At 38.8% G+C, this 15,917-nt stretch overlaps 2 protein-coding genes across 10 annotated transcripts in view; one reads left to right on the top strand and one right to left on the bottom strand.

Annotated features, from left to right (window-relative positions):
- The window catches only part of LOC307016968 (uncharacterized protein), a 38,185-nt gene that overhangs the window by 7,189 nt on the left and 15,079 nt on the right, over positions 1 to 15,917 (top strand). For 2 of the 6 annotated variants that reach the window (XR_013801983.1, XR_013801984.1), the window contains 7 exons: positions 11,882 to 11,921; positions 12,029 to 12,062; positions 12,158 to 12,247; positions 12,337 to 12,366; positions 12,476 to 12,647; positions 13,690 to 14,086; positions 14,549 to 15,015. Coding sequence is in view for 3 of the 6 variants with exons in the window: in XM_079646361.1 (XP_079502487.1) it covers positions 11,910 to 11,921 (12 nt within the window). In the remaining 3 variants the exon portion in view is untranslated. Of the gene's footprint in view, positions 1 to 10,665; positions 10,783 to 11,881; positions 11,922 to 12,028; positions 12,063 to 12,157; positions 12,248 to 12,336; positions 12,367 to 12,475; positions 12,648 to 13,689; positions 14,087 to 14,548; positions 15,016 to 15,917 lie in introns of those variants that run through there. The other 4 variants (XM_079646361.1, XM_079646358.1, XR_013801985.1 and 1 more) reach the window with 3 other exon arrangements.
- LOC307016442 (uncharacterized protein) lies at positions 1,457 to 8,244 on the bottom strand. Of its 4 annotated transcripts, XM_079645562.1 has the most exons (7): positions 8,223 to 8,244; positions 5,992 to 6,111; positions 5,483 to 5,650; positions 3,877 to 4,218; positions 3,214 to 3,278; positions 2,865 to 2,908; positions 1,457 to 1,760 (listed from the first exon to the last, which is right to left on the bottom strand). In XM_079645562.1, the coding sequence occupies exons 2-4, from the start codon at positions 6,082 to 6,084 to the stop codon at positions 4,120 to 4,122; spliced, it is 360 nt and encodes a 119-aa protein (XP_079501688.1). In that variant the 5' UTR covers positions 6,085 to 6,111; positions 8,223 to 8,244; the 3' UTR covers positions 1,457 to 1,760; positions 2,865 to 2,908; positions 3,214 to 3,278; positions 3,877 to 4,119. The 4 variants fall into 4 exon arrangements, 1 of the variants encoding a protein (XP_079501688.1); XR_013801806.1 differs by lacking the exon at positions 8,223 to 8,244 and having other exon boundaries at positions 3,877 to 4,242; positions 5,992 to 6,893; XR_013801807.1 differs by lacking the exon at positions 8,223 to 8,244 and having other exon boundaries at positions 3,953 to 4,218; positions 5,992 to 6,893.

The following is a 15,917-nucleotide window of genomic DNA, read 5'->3' as shown; positions in this document are numbered from 1 at the left end:
TACTAAGTACAAACATGGCAGACTCATACTGTAAACTACTTATGGAAGAAATGTTTTTTTATCCCACATCAAAGTTAGACGAAAATGCTCCTTCTTGTTGTCTGGAGGGGACTTTGAAACTCAAATTACTGAAAAAGTCATTCGTTTGGGAGCCGAAAGAGCCGGCTCTTCTTGGTGAGCCGAGCCAAATGATCCGGCTCACCAAGAAGAGCCGGAATTCCAATCACTAGAAATAACCAGCTCACATACAAGTGCAGGGCAAGAGCAAGAGGTGGGTGAAAATTATCCCTTGAACTCAGTGGCGTTTTCTCCTGGAGGCCAAGGGAAGCCAGGCTTCCCTTGTTTTTTTGGATTGTAGTTATAATTTTAATAAATAAAAACACTTCGTTTAGTTTCGGTAATTATTCTGTGGTGTTGCTGCCGGCCCATCTCTCCCCCATTCTCATTGAGTATTTTACAAAGAGTGAAACAGCGCCCCTCTAGATGTTATGGTGAAATAGTAGATTGCACTCTCTGTTGCGAGAGGAGGCAAACCGAAATTGGCTTCCCTTGGTGAAAAAAATGGAGGGATTGACCAATCAGATTAGGCTCACGTCATGCCCCTGCGAATCTATGATAGGTCAGGGCCATGCCAAGGACAATCCAAAGGCGGCTGGCTTCCCTTGCCTCACAATCCAATCAAATTGCATACTTCAGTTCGTACTGTGACTGTCATCACCGCCCTTAGAATGTAGCAAGCAACTGAAGCAAGTGCAATTATGGAGGGTGGAGATTTGGAGTATTTCATCAAAAATAATGTTACTAAACTTCCGCTACAGCAGCAACAAAAAATAAATCTGATGACAGGCCAATGCCCAAACTGGAGCTGTGTACAGTGAGGAAAAAAGGAACGAATCAGACGTAAAACTTTAAATAATAAACACCGGACTTCTAACATTTAACATTTCATGTGGCCGGACTAGGTCAGTTTCCAGGGCTGAATTTTAGTCCCAATCCGCCCCTGCGTGACAGGGCCTTCGCAGCAGCCTCCCCCACTCCCTCTCCAGCCACGTCAGATCCGCCAACACTCTCACATCATTCAAACAATCTCTCAAAACTCACCTTTTCACTCTTGCCTTCAACTCCTAATCAACTAACCCCTTTCCCTTATTCCACCTAGCTTAGCACTTTCTACTTTTGTTATTTTTGTTTTACTTGCTTGTAAGCGCTTTGAGGACCAGGAGAAGCGCTTTATAAATGTAATGTATTATTAAATTAAAATAGCCTACAAACAGTGTATTCTCAAAGGATTGAAGCATTGGCTACTTATTTCTTGATGTTTTGTGCATTAAGCATTCTGTTATTAATGTTTTCAATAATGTACTTACTATCATCTCAAGGACCCCTTGTGGGCTGCTTCTGTGTATTTCAATCAGGAGAGACTTCATTTTGTTTAAAGAACATTTATTGACACATGCCATACGATAAATGTTAAGTCTTTGGTGATTAGGCCCCGATCCTGAAATGGTATATCTAAAGGGGGAAATGGAGCCGTGAGCATACATCAATATGCAGTTCACCTGTGAAATTAATTGCCAGTGGCCATAAAACAATGCAACAATCCTTCAAGTCAAAACAATGTTAAGTCTGTTGCAGTTGTTAAACTGTTGCACTTTATTAATTCCATACAAACACCAAAACATTTATTGTTTTGTTTTGCAATGGGATTTGCATGGGGTGGGAATCAGGCTGCTTGCCAGGATGGAGGCCAGGACATACCACTGAGAAAAAAATAAAATAAAGGGAGGGTGAAGAAGAATTAGTGAGCAGTAATACACATTCAATTGATTTTCGTTAGGCTACTTTAAAATGTTTATACTGTTTTAGAAACGTTTGAAGACAAGTGCAGTGTTGTATGAAGTATTTGGTATTCCACTGTATGGATGCAGCGATTAACCAATGTCACTTTTAACAGTTCAGCTACACTGAGTGTTTTTGTTCTCACTCTCTAAACAACTACATTATGGTACGTTAAGGTTCCTTACAGCAACTGTTGCTCATTGAAAAATATGGAAAACTGGTTAATCGTGTTAACAAAGGTAAATAGGCACAGCAGCTGAAAATGCCAAAATGTTGTGGAAAAATCCTATAAAACCTTGAATTATAAGAACACATTCATCCATCCTTAGTGTCATCATTGTAAAACCCTGACAAAGGTGATGTTTCCTCAGACTATCATCATAACATCAAAATGTAAAATCATTGCATCCCTAGAGCCTTACAGCACAACATTTCAAGTGAATAAGAACTCCTCCAACAGGCACATTGTATTCCAAGATAAGGGATCAAATAGCATTTGATAGATAACAAACAGTCTATAGATCCCCTTGGGGAAATGATATCATGATGCGTTTGTTACGTTACAATTTGATCTGCCCAATAATAGGGTACTGATATATTACCCTTTGTCGTAGTTTACGGTTTCACCACTTGATTGTCACTGTTGTTAATTTGCACTATCTGTAGATGAATGTCTAATCATAATTCTTTGTCCTAGTTCCTTTACATTGCTGTTGTTGTTTGGTTATTTACTAATACTTTAGTAAGTGTGGACTTAACGCCAGAGTAGCTAACGTGAACCTGGTGTCTCTGTGGTGTAATCAAATATTGACACAGCTTAAATTAAATAAATTACCTAGTTTCAATGTATCGTTTAGTGTGGACTTTGCACATTTAAAATAACTTGTGTATAGCTGGTGCTACAGACAGCAGAACTTTTTGTATTTTTCTTTAAGAAATACCACCTAAGATAATGGCGTGCTAAAAATTACCACAAATGTTAACAGCACACATAGATGTAATTGTACAAAAGCAAATTAACATACCAAATGGTGCAGGGCTCCCAGTCATAAAGGTGCTCCGTCCCCCCCTGTGGCAGGCAGACAAAGACATTGTACATCTGTATGCTCTTTGAGCTTTGTACTTTCACAAGTACTTATGATATATATGTATTGTTCAAATAGTTTGCATATAAAAATAAAAAATATTTAAAAAAATATAGTCGTGAAAAAAGACATCTGACCGACTAGAGGGATTTACAGGATGTTTACACAAATAGCTTAATATTGTGAATTGGACAACAGCATTCCTTCAAGGTAAGATAAAGTAATTGCGATACAAATTCAGAAAGTTATCCAACAGCAAACACTGTCATCCAGGTAATCATTATCCTACCTTTCAGTTCCTTGTCTTTATTATTTTGCGGACAGGGAACACCTCGAGATGGTTGTGAGAGCAATCTGTAATTGTATGGAATACATTATTAACAGGTAAAGTACGTTTTGTATAGGGCTCAACTCAGAATGCACAAACATTTCCACTGTGTGACATAAGCACATTTAGTGTTTCCTACTGAGAAATCACAGAAGTTTCAGAGTCTACACATACTTTTATTCAAAATCTTAGCTTTTCTGCCATTCCTTCGGGATGTTGCTGTGTCTGCTGATGGACTGATTACATCTTACATTGCTTGCTACTGAGTGGATATGTTTTAGTCTTATATTCATTACACTGGGACTTGGGCTCTGTAGCACTATATTACATTAAGCAATGATGTGCAAGCTTTCTATTAAATTACAAAGTATAGAAAGGTTTTAATGAATGTGACTTCAGCTTATCAGACAACATACATACAGGTTACTCTGTTGTGTCTTTGTTTTAACTCCAAAATGTGCGTGTGTGCGAAACATAAATATAGCATCCATGCATAACATTTGAAGGCAAATATGAGTCCGGCCTTTAATAAATCCATGTTTGGAACGTCTACAAAAGTCGCAACATTAACTTACTGATGCTTATGTGGCATCTAAATGTGAGTAGAATATAAGCTAAACATACCTTTAATTGTTTTGGTTCTTTTACGTGGCTGCCGCATTGGTGGGATTTGGTGTGATGGTTCCAGCATAATTTGAACCTGGTTTGGTGGTGGGTGGGTGCTTGGAGCCTGGTGTGGTGGTGGGTGGGTGCTGGGAGCCTGGTTTGGTGGTGGGTGGGTGCTTGGAGCCTGGTGTGGTTGTGGATCTGCCGTTTCCTGTGGTTGCTGTCTATGGGTGATGGGTGATGGATCACATGGCACCAAATTTAAGATGTAGCTTCCATCGGGCAGTTGGTTGGGTGGGCCTTGGGGTGGTGTTGGTGTGTCAGGGTTCTCCTCTTGGTCTGGGTTGAGTCTTGTCCAACCTACAAAGGGTTTTTTGTACAAATCTGTTTAAAAGCCCACATATTTATTTATTTATTATGTATAATACAATAATGTTGCATTGGTTAGTTATCTGTTCATATATAATATATTTATACATATCCACATCTATTTATACAACCTTTTCATTCATGCCTCCCCATATTAGTATTTCATTTTACTTTCTGTCTTATCTTATTCTATTTTAGATGTATATATTTGACTTATTCCTGCATGTTAGTTTTGCACCAACGTTGTTGGACTAGTTTCTTCTTGCACTATTTTATTTCTTCTTGTAATATTTGTATGCTGCATTGTTGGAGGAGCCTGGGAGTTAAGATTGTCATTTCCAACAACTACGCTGGAGCGCAGCATAAGAAAATAACACCTTTGAACATTGAATGTTTGAAAACAGGAACATGGAATACACACACATACATTATAAAATATGAAATTAGGCCAATGTGCAAAACATGCAAACAAAGGCAACCCTAATCAACCTAAACTGTAAAAAAAAAAGATTGATTGAGTATGATGTCACCCACAGGTATCTGCTTGGCATCAGGGCAGAGGAGCCAGAGAAGCTGAGGGTTGTCCACAGAGCCACTGCTCAGCGCAATTTATTTGAAGAAGAAACACATTTTTTTTCTGACTGTGTGACTGTGACTCTGATTGTGGTGGAGGATGTCCCAGAACACTTGTCCCCTCTTAATTCTTACATGCAGGGGGCCAGTGGTCCACCATGCAGCATTACGAGTATCATACAGTCATTAAATGTTTACAGCAATCAAACTGATCGCTTCAATATTTGCAAAAGTCAATGGTATCCCCCACACTGGGTTATCGTTGGAAAATGGAAGTTTGATAAGTGAACAAAATGTATTTATTTAAGTTTTGGCCTGCAATATAATTAGGACTCATAGGCTTTATTATATGTATAATTATGCTTATAACATGTATTTCTACAATCTGGCTTCAATTCACCACCTCACCATCTGCATAGACAATTTCCCCTGTCATCATAATCTTCTGTCAAATAAAAAAAATATATAGATTACAATTTATGCATGGGAAGTGACATACACCTCTTTCAAGCCCTGTTTTGTGCATACATAACAGTTATAAATGAGACCCCAGCTCTTTAAAATGACTCTCTTTGTTGCTTTGAAATAAACAGGACAAATCAACACCACACATTGTATAACAGATAGTCAATATATGCATGAGTGACTCGTGCAGATGGTTATTAAATAGATGCAATCTCACCAGCTTGAAAATGGCCTCCACATTGTCGAGGCATGTCTTGGCTGATGGGCTAAGCTGGGCATGCATGGGCATCAAAACCTTCATTTTAGATGTCCGTGGCACCCTCATGGTAGGGGGATACGCCAGCAGCAGCAGGGGCTTCAAGCCAAGGGCATGCAACTTCTCCAGCTGGGAAAATAATTGTTGAGAGGTAGAGAGATCAATTAGATAAATACACAAAACTGTTGTTTACATTTGAATTGATCCTAATATCCTGGCATCATAATAAAAACAATGATTTGTTCATCATGTTTTGTTGGATACATTTGGGATTTTTAACTTATGAGACACTTCCTAAACTTCCTAGTTAATTCTGTTTGAAAATCATTAATCATGAATTATATTCTCATTAATGATACAATTAATACTGTGGATGTGAAGCAATACCAGTTCATTTATAATCCTCTGTCAAAGTAATAAAACTACTTTTCACACTTTTGGTGAATGAGATAATTCTGTAAACTACATACCAGATGGGCGGCGTCATCAAGAACATGGGACTTGATTCTGTTTTTAGTCATGGATGACAACCACTGCTTCTGCTGGCTTTGGAATTTGTCCATTTTTTTTTTGAGTCTCACATTGTTTGCCTGTGGATGTTCACATAGTGGGCAGATTTTATTTCCACAGTAAATATTTTCTCTACAGTTTGGGCAGGTCTTTTTTTGTGACCCTCCAGCCATTTGTAGGAGTGAGAGAGTGATTAAAAGAGAAAGTGAGAGAGTGATTGAAAGAGAAAGTGAGAGAGAGTGATAGAAAGAGAGACAGTGAGAGAGAGAGTGGCTCTTGGTTTTATTTGTGTGTGTGTGTGTGTGTGTGTGTGTGTGTGTGTGTGTGTGTGTGTGTGTGTGTGTGTGTGTGTGTGTGTGGTGTGTGTGTGTGTGTGTGTGTGTGTGTGTGTGTGTGTGGATATGTGTGTGTTGGTGATAGTAAGCGTTGTAATGAAGCTGTAAAACAGGAAACATAAATAGGATTATTTAGAATAACAGTAACATCTGTGCAATACTCTATGTAATAATAATTAATCTGTGCATTACTCTATATGCAATAATAATTCATGTGAGCATTACTCTGGCACACATTATGGATTTATACTGTGCATATCAGTGTTTCCCCTACCATTGTCTTGGAGGGGCGCTGCGCCCCGACAACGGAGCCCCGCGCTCCCCCTGAAATTCAAGGTGTTTAAAAATACTTTTTTATAAAAAAAATGTAAATTATATATAGCACCAAATTGCAACTAGTCTATCTCTACTGTCACTTTTCACATTTAACATGTGTTCTTTTATTAAATAAATTAAATGCTTTCATTTGAAGTTGTGAGTTTAGTGTTTTTGACCCTAAGAAACACTGATGCATCAATCAATAACAATAATCCACAGCTCCTCTCTCCCCTCAGCCAGCACCCCCCCCCCCCCCCCAAAGCAGTAAACCTAGGGGAAACACTGCATATTGTTCAGTGTTTCCCCTATATACAAATAGTGGCGGCGCAGCGCCGCTGCTGAAATATGAGCGCCGCTGCTAGGGGGTGCCAGCCAGGTACCCAAAAAAAAAAAAGGAATTTACTTTTTTTTCTTTTTCTTAAAATAATAATAAGTGGCGACCATTTTTCATTTTTGATTGTTTGTTATGTGGATTTGTAGTATTTGTGTTACTGGCATAGGCGACACAGGCGGTCGCCTAGGACGCCAGATCTGGGGGGCGCTGCGCTGGTAGCTCTGGGAGGGAAAACAAATTTTTGAACGTTGGCGCTCATCCAAATGTTCGGCCTTGATGTAACAACATTCATAATTAAGTAAATGTAACGTCTATTACCTATGTCAATAAGTTTCTGTTTTTGCAGTGTTTTTGTCTTTTGTAGAGATTTTTCATTTATTCTTTCCACATAAAATGTCGCCTAAAATCTCACCAAGGGCCGCAAATTGTCTAGAACCGGCCCTGGTACTTGGCCCAAAGAGCCTTTCTTGTGCTGACACATAGAAACAAATTGGCGGGGCGCACTTCGCACGCGCACACACAAAAAAATTCCACGCGCTCCGCGCTCACATTATGCTGGGCCCACGTGCCTTAGCACCGCTGCTATGACTCCATCCTAGGGGAAACACTGTTGTTATATTACTTCACATATTTTTGCATACTTGTTTTTCTTATATCTTCTACTATATATTTAAATTCTACAATGTAACAATCCCAATTTCCCCTGGAGATCAATTAAGTATTTCTGATTCAGAGTGGGACATTGGGTTATCCCCACTGGCCAGTCAAATCCTCTGGAAAAACTCCAGTTCCACATTTTTGTTCCACTCCATCGCCGAGGCCCTTTAGCCACTATTAAAACTCTGTGTTGAACACTGTCTTTACAACACATGTGCAAATACATGCATTTAAACATATCTTTCTAGCAGGCACCTCCACTATCCAACTGTGTCGGGGACAGCTAATGTCATGTAGCTGCATAAACTATAAATGCTATCCAGCTAAAAACTTTGACCGGAAGACCGGAGGCCGCTAGTAGCTGGTAGCTGGACGTGGCCGCTACAGTAGGTTGCGCGTAGCCTATTTTAAAAGCTAAACACACTACAAAACTCAACCTAATATCCAGCAATGAAACGCTATAGAGACTGTGCTACAGTGGAATAAATAAAAGCAATATTATTTCGTGTTTTAAGGAAATAAACTCCCCTTGATTTTAGATACTTACTGTAGTCCGTTGTCAGCTGAAATTAATGAAAGTGAGGTGATTGTGGGTAACGTAACGTGGCTACGTCACGTTGCCGTAACGTTGCCGTGGTAACGACGGAATCTTCTTCTGGTTTATTGTTGTTATAATAAAAATGATTATTATTACTATTAAACAAAAAGCATTTAAAATACAGTCAGTAGCCATCGTTTTTTCCGATGTGGGGGGAGTGGTTTTCACCATCATTATCATCATTATATATTTTTTAAATGACTAATATTGGCCTACAATACCCCTTTATTGATCAAATAGGAATATAATTGTCTTTTAAATAACGTAAACTAAAGGGAACAATCTATTTGACACAGCTGAAGCTCAGGCCTTCCTTAAAAAATAACTAATTTAATAAAAATCACAGTTGTATTACACACAATGCACTGTTTTTTGAGAACACAAATTTGGTAAATAATGCACCATAATACATTCTGACGAAAAACATTTTTTATTATGAAAACAAATAAAAATAAAACAAGCCTCCCGTGAGTTACTACAAGCTATAAAGTAGATTTTAAAAACGTTTTATAGAATAAAAAGCTCACTGCAGGACGTTGTAGAAATGCGTGCTTGCACCACGACAAAGGAGCCTCATTCACTTTACATTGGCGTTGTTTGCGTGGTGCCGACACGTAAATGTAACAAATGTCGTGACTCCACCACGCAATGCGGTGTTAAGGAGTGGTGGTGGAGTCACGCATTCTGGTGGGATCAGGTTGAAGCAACAGCGGCTGGATTTTAACCGAGGGACTGCTAGCCAGGGAGAAGTTGATAAAGCCATGCACGGTATGTTGTAGAACACATGCAGGCTATTTCTACTATTTCTATTGCTATTTCTTGATCAACAGATTGTATTATTCTCCAATGCAATAACAGTACTGAAATGATGGCTATAAGGGCATTAATGGGAGCCCTTTTTTAAGTAACTAATGCGTTACTGTTCACAGTAACGCATTAGTTACTTAAAAAACTCTGAGCCCCATTTATTTTCCTCACAGACAACAAAAAAAGTCAGACATTATACGATTTAAAATAAAAACAATAATCGTGGCTTGATATTGAGTAAGAGCATGTTTTTATGAACCCCACAGCTTCCGGTCTTCCAAGACCCGAACGGACAAAAAGACGTGCTGCAGGCACGAACTACCAATAGAAATACATTGCTTTTAAAATCGTTCTGTGTGACACGAAAAAAAGGGGAAAATCGTGTTGGTGTTATAAATTAAATGTCGTGACTATAACACGAAACACGAAATGCCGTGAGACTGGTTTGACTATTAAACTTGTATTTAGCTTTCTTATATATATATATATTTTTTGCAATCAATATTTCTACAGTGAAAAGGAACCTTAAAAAAAAAACCTTAAACAGTTAAACAACTTTGACCTGCTGTAAGACCCACAGTTTTCACTTTTCATTGAGGCATCGATCAAACGTAGAATAATGTTTGGCAGTTGCACACCTTTGACTACAGAATCAAACTAAATTATACATCTGGCCACAAAATTACAAAAAGTGAAAAAACACTCCAACCAGCTTCATATTAACCTAAACCCAAAGTAGCAGTTCCCGGCACCAGTAAGAGTTCTAGATGAACGCGTCGAGCAGCATTTTCCCTCCTTCGTGACAGTGCAAGTTTTATCCTTTTATGGCTATTACATTTTAAAGAGTATACTCAATATACTCAATAAGACACAAATGCATCCTCTTGGATTTACGTGTGAAACAGGTCCAGTATTTATAGGAGGTTTAAAGTGACCAACGAAGAATGGCAGAGTTGAACACCTTATCTCCAATCATTGTTTTTTCATTCAACCCCCTCGAATTTGAGAATTATTGTACAAGGCGTATCTCGTTCAGTTTAAAAAGCTAAATACAAGTTTAATAGGTCATGTTGAACGTTTAAATGAAGTCTGTAGCCAAATTATTGCACTAATGGCGTTTTCAAAGAAGATTTAAAGGTTCCCTCAATTGAATTACATCATCAAACAACAAGCAATTAGCAAGCAGAACACACACAAACACGGCACGTGAGTCAGGTCCACACCCAGCTTCATATTAACATCAGTAGCCCAACCCAAAGTAGCAGTTCCCAGCACCAGTAAGAGTTCTAGATGAACGCGTCAAGCAGCATTTTCCCTCCTTCGTGACAGTGCAAGTTTTATCCTGTTATGGCTATTACATTTTAAAGAGTATACTCAATATACTCAATAAGGCACAAATGCATCTTCTTGGATTTACGTGTGAAACAGGTCCAGTATTTATAGGAGGTTTAAAGTGACCACAGAAGAATGGCAGAGTTGAACACCTTATCTCCAATTATTGTTTTTTCATTCAACCCCCTCGAATTTGAGAATTATTGTACAAGGCGTATCTCGTTCAGTTTTTTTTTAACTGCATTGTTTTCTTAGGGTGAGGTTAGCAACATGTGATTCCAGTGGGGGGGAATATTTACTCCCAAAGCTGTATTTAAGGAGACAGGAGAGCACTTCATGAACCAAACTGTTCCACTGAGAGGTCCTGCTGGTGAGTCTCTCTTGTTTTTGCTGAGACATTTAACGTGCAATAATGTATTTTCTGAACTTCATTTTTTGAAAATGTTTTATTTATTTATTTTTCTAACTATTGATTTTATAATAATCTGATATTTGTTGAATGTATGCTTACATTGTAAATGTATTTAGTGTACATGCTGATGTAGCATTCAAGTTCAAGTACTAACTACTTCAGCAAACGTTAAGCAGCAGAAACCCTTCAACTCAAAATATTCAGCTCTTTAAGGAGATTATGAATTTGCTTGTTGTTTGATAATGTAATTAAATTGGGGTTAGGGGTTAACCAACCTAGCACTTCCCGGCAAAGAGTATACATAGGTAGTATGCAAATCAGTTTGTTCAGGAGATCATCCTGTTTCCACCGTGAACTAAGACTTTCGGTCTCCAAAGTCACTCTAGCAAGAAACTAAGGATGGACCTTTTCCATTTAAATAAAAGTGCTTATAGTTTAACGCTTGTCAGAGCTTCCAACTTACCTGATGTTTTCCTTATTCCAACATGCATAGTTATTGAAAAATCCTTCACATCTGAGCTTAATGTCTCTAAAAGTCCCATTTAAGCTTATTTTATTGTTTACTCTTTATTTTGCATCCTTCATCCATTCAACACGTTACCACTTTCCAACAATTTATGTAACTTTAGCTGCTTTCACGTGTATTTTCTACTTCTATTCAATGATTAATATTCTGTACAACCCTTTCATTTTCACATCTTTCATACATCAATAGTTGTATATGCATTTGAGAAGAGTTCCTACTACTTCACTACTTTTCTTCTTAAACATTAGTCAGCAGTGAAGTGTTGTGTGCTTTTTAAAATCTATCATTTGTGGCTGACTTTTGTCAAGCAAGTGTTTTTACATTCCTGCATTTTCAGCTATGCTTTGCAATGCTTTTTGTTATAGCTTTGAACCTTTACACAAATGTTCAGCATTAGTTAAAAGCTGTTTTCTAGTTGAAACTGAAATAAAATAGAAAGTTCATCTCACGTTCTTAGTATTTCAAGCAACTCCATTTATTTTGATAATGCTCATGTTGATTTAAATTCCTAATTTCTAACTTCACTTACAGTTTTAAAGGCCCCTGATCCTCTGCAACCATGATCAAATTGGTAATGTTTGATTTTGGATTACATTCCCTTTTATTCTATGTCGATTTACAAGTTCTGCATGTACAGTATGTCATAATAAACTTTACATTTTGTATTTTCTCTGATAGTTAAGCGTTGCCATTGTTGCCACATTGTTCTTGGGTAGGTTAATTTAAAAAATGCTATGATCATATTTGTATTTCACCCGAAATATACAAAGTCACAGTTTGTAACATTTTTCTCTTAACCTTTACCAGAAAGCCACCAGCGGCGTCCCAGTCCAGTCTTACTTCCAGAAGTTCCAGTCTTACTTCCAGAAGTTCCAGAAGTTCCAGAGATTATGCCACGTAAGTAGTTATTTAAACCATTCAGAGGCTCCCTTTCTTAATAGGCATTTCTGACACTCATAATTCTGTTTTTTTTGTATTCTATTTAGTACTTCCCTGCGACTATCCCACCCACATTCGTAAGCAAATCATACCTATTGACACTTCTCAAATCCCAACATGTGCTATTTCAGTCATGTTTTAAATGTATTGTTGCTTATTTATCTCATTTGAAATGCCCATATCCAGAATGCTGGACCGACTGGTTTGACAGAGATGACCCCAGTGGATCTGGAGACTGGGAAACCTTATCCAATCTTTACAAGGAGAACCCTGGAAAGATCTGCCGCAAACCACAGGGTATAGAGGCCACGACCCTCTCTGGACTCAGTGTGGCCGCAGCAGGGGAGGTGATATTTAAGTAAGTGCTGAACAAGTAGGAGTCATTTGAATGTTTGATGTGATGGTTAATACTGTATAATGTGTTGCTTTTGTATTGCTACTGCATGTGTTTGTTTACTGACCAGCCATATACTTGGTAACCAATGAGAAATTGGAACAAGTTATTGAGAGAGGGTTCAATCATTTCCCATTCACAATATTGTATAGTACTGGGTATGTTTTAAATCAGTATTATGCGCCATGGCTCCTTGTGTGGATTATTTTTTTTATTCAGCACGTCAGTCGGGCAGCTAATAACAGTGTGCCATGTCTGTATTGTGTTTACAGTTTCACCAATTCATTCTACCTCAGTAAAGATCTGAGCTGGAGTTTCTTTGACAGTGTTTAACTGGATGGATAGCTAGCTCGGTGATCAGGGCCGTCCCTGGCCAACATGAGGCCCCACGCAAAGTTATATGATGAGGCCCTCATATAGCGAGCGTCGTCGTCGTCGCCGACGGGGGGGGGGGGGGAGTGCTAGTGGATCATCATCGCGGACAAAGCTTGCCGCGCCGCATAAGCGCATAGGTGCGCCGCATTTTCTGCTCAGTTGAGGCACCTTCCGCAATGTGAGGCCCCACATAGTCTGCATGATCTGTAGGGAAGGACGGCCCTGTCGGTGAGACCAGTGAGAGCTTCACAGCGACACAGAGGATGAACACAGTGGATAAATGCGATTTATACACCGAAGTGACTTCTATATGATTTTTTTTCTCTTAACGACACGTTTTTGGACAAGAGCGACATATACTCAGGTATGACTTGTAGTCCGGAAAATACGTACACTTATTCCTGCGGGGGAAATGAATGCGTTTACTGAATGCAATTGCTATTCATTCAATCTGTTGATTAAAACACTCAAAACCGCTCTTGTCAACTTCATGTTGGCACTGGAGGAAAAGCCTAAAAAATAAGAAATAATTGATCCTTCAGGGAACAGGAATGTCTGTACAGAATCCCCATGGCACACAATCAACATTTTTGGGAGATATTTCCATCTGGACTAAACTTTTTATTTTCAGAAATGACGCCACTTCAGGATTTGTCTGCAGAAACGTTGATCAACCCAAAAACAAGAAGTGCAGTGACTACAGTGTTCGTTTCAGCTGCCATCCCCCTTTCTGTGGTGGAGGAGGTAAGAGCACACCACACTGTATAAGCACTCTCTTGAATAAGCATTCATTTAGGAGAGTTTTACAGCTTCCTACCCAGTCGTCCTCTCACTCGTTTATTGCTCCTTGCAGTGTACTGGACTGATTGGTTTGACCGTGACAATCCCAGTGGCACAGGGGACTGGGAGCTTTTGAGTAACCTGAGGAAAGAAAACCCAGGAGAGATCTGTGAAAACCCTCTGTACATTGAGGCCGTTACCACTGACACGATGACTCCAGCCATCTCCATAGGGGAGAACTTCTATACGTAAGTTGCCTCACTGAAATAATGCAAATGATTATTTAACCACATCCCAGAAATACATCCGTACTTCTGAACATTTAAAACTGCTTACAAGTCACCCACATGTGCTGCCTGGAGCTGCACCTATAACAGTGAATAGGAACTCTGTACATGGACATTTAATTTACATTAGAAGATATTTTAATGATTTCAAATGATCATTGTGGATATCTGAGATATTTAGTATTAGAAACAAAGTTCCACCTGACAACAAGAGCAAGTATGATCATTGAAAGGGTTGTAGAGGTTTATTTGAACTAGCATTAATGTACTTTAATAAACTATATTGGGTTTATATCAGAGCTAAACATGAATTATGGTCTAAGCAACATATCCAATTTAAAATACCTTTTTGTTTGCTTTTAAAAAAAAAAAAAGTCATATAACTATCGAACTGATTCATTTAATAATTGGTATTATTTTCAGCTTCAATCCTACTCAGGGATTTGTTTGCCGCAACACGGACCAGAGAAAGGGCATGTGCCGTGACTACAAAGTTCGCTTTGGGTGCCCGTGCAGGAATTAAGCTGCGACTCCACAGCAAACATCCAACAAGAATATGAAGCTTTGATTGCTTTAAATGTTGTCATTTTCTCTTTACCTTTCTATTTGATATCTTACTTTGCCTGATGGAAGAAATTCAATAGACCTTTTTTACGGCAGACATGTTGACTTTTAGCAGGAACAGGACCATGAAGCCTCATCAGCTGATTAAAACTGAGCTTTATATCGGAGAATGTTTTACGCCTGTACGTTTACCAACATGTCTTCTGAGTTAAAATGCCTCATGTCATGTGCTTTATCAATTTTCTTTTCTTTCTCTAGTGATTATGAAATCATTGTCTTGTAATGTAGGAAATAAATCCACATCAAACAGCAATAAAACTGCTATTAATGAGCAAATCCCTTTTGTCATTAAGTTATTGCTCATAACCACTCTGCCTAAGATTGTGTTCACATGCTCACATGAAGTTGTAATTTGGAGTGAATAATGCAGAATGTTGTGTTTTCAACATATGGTGGGAACTGATATGATATGCAGACAGTAGGTGGTGCTCAATCGCATTTTAGCAGCAATAAGGGAATGTTTAAAAAAGCAGTGAATCTGAAATTAATATTAACATACACGCATGCGCTAACAAGCAACCAGGCACACATGGTTTCCCAACCTATAGCTTCCTGTCTATCTATTACTGTGTGTTTTCAGAGCAGTGTCCTCACAAACTCTCTCTGCTGACCTGAATCCCACCTCTGTCATGTTTCTCTCAGTCCAATGCTCCTGAAGGGAGCCCCCAACCCACAGAGAATCCCCTGACTTTGCCGTTCTCCTCAGCTACGCAGAGCATTAGAGCATCTTTACCCTCATCGTTTTGGTGTTATGGCCAAGATATTTGCTGTTTATGTTCTTTCCAACAGCTGCAATATGAAGTTTTCCCATCAGGCCGCTGCTTTAAGAGAAAAAGTTCTCACTGAACCTGCCTGACTAAGTAAAGGAATGGTAACTGGAAGCAGAAATGTATGGAGGGAAAGTTTCCTAACCTGCTCTGCAGCGTACTTTTTTGACTCCACTAACCTGAACTCTGACCGGTTCAGCAGCATTTTTTATCTTCTGTGCTCAAAGTATTTTTGATGAGCGACCTCCCAGGTTTGACTGGAAAGATGGGCTTTCAGAGGTTGTTTTGTACAAAATCAAGTTCCAAGCAAGCTAGATGTATCAAGTAAATGTGAAAGATGTTATTTTTGGGTTCAAATTGAGGTTACGCTGACCTGAAGTTGACCCTTTTTCTCTGGCTGA

Source organism: Notothenia rossii (assembly GCF_949606895.1).
Source record: "Notothenia rossii genome assembly, chromosome: 8".
Classification (NCBI taxonomy): domain Eukaryota; kingdom Metazoa; phylum Chordata; class Actinopteri; order Perciformes; family Nototheniidae; genus Notothenia; species Notothenia rossii.
The sequence above is the reverse complement of the archived record's forward strand: the minus strand, read 5'-3'. Positions and strand labels throughout refer to the sequence as shown.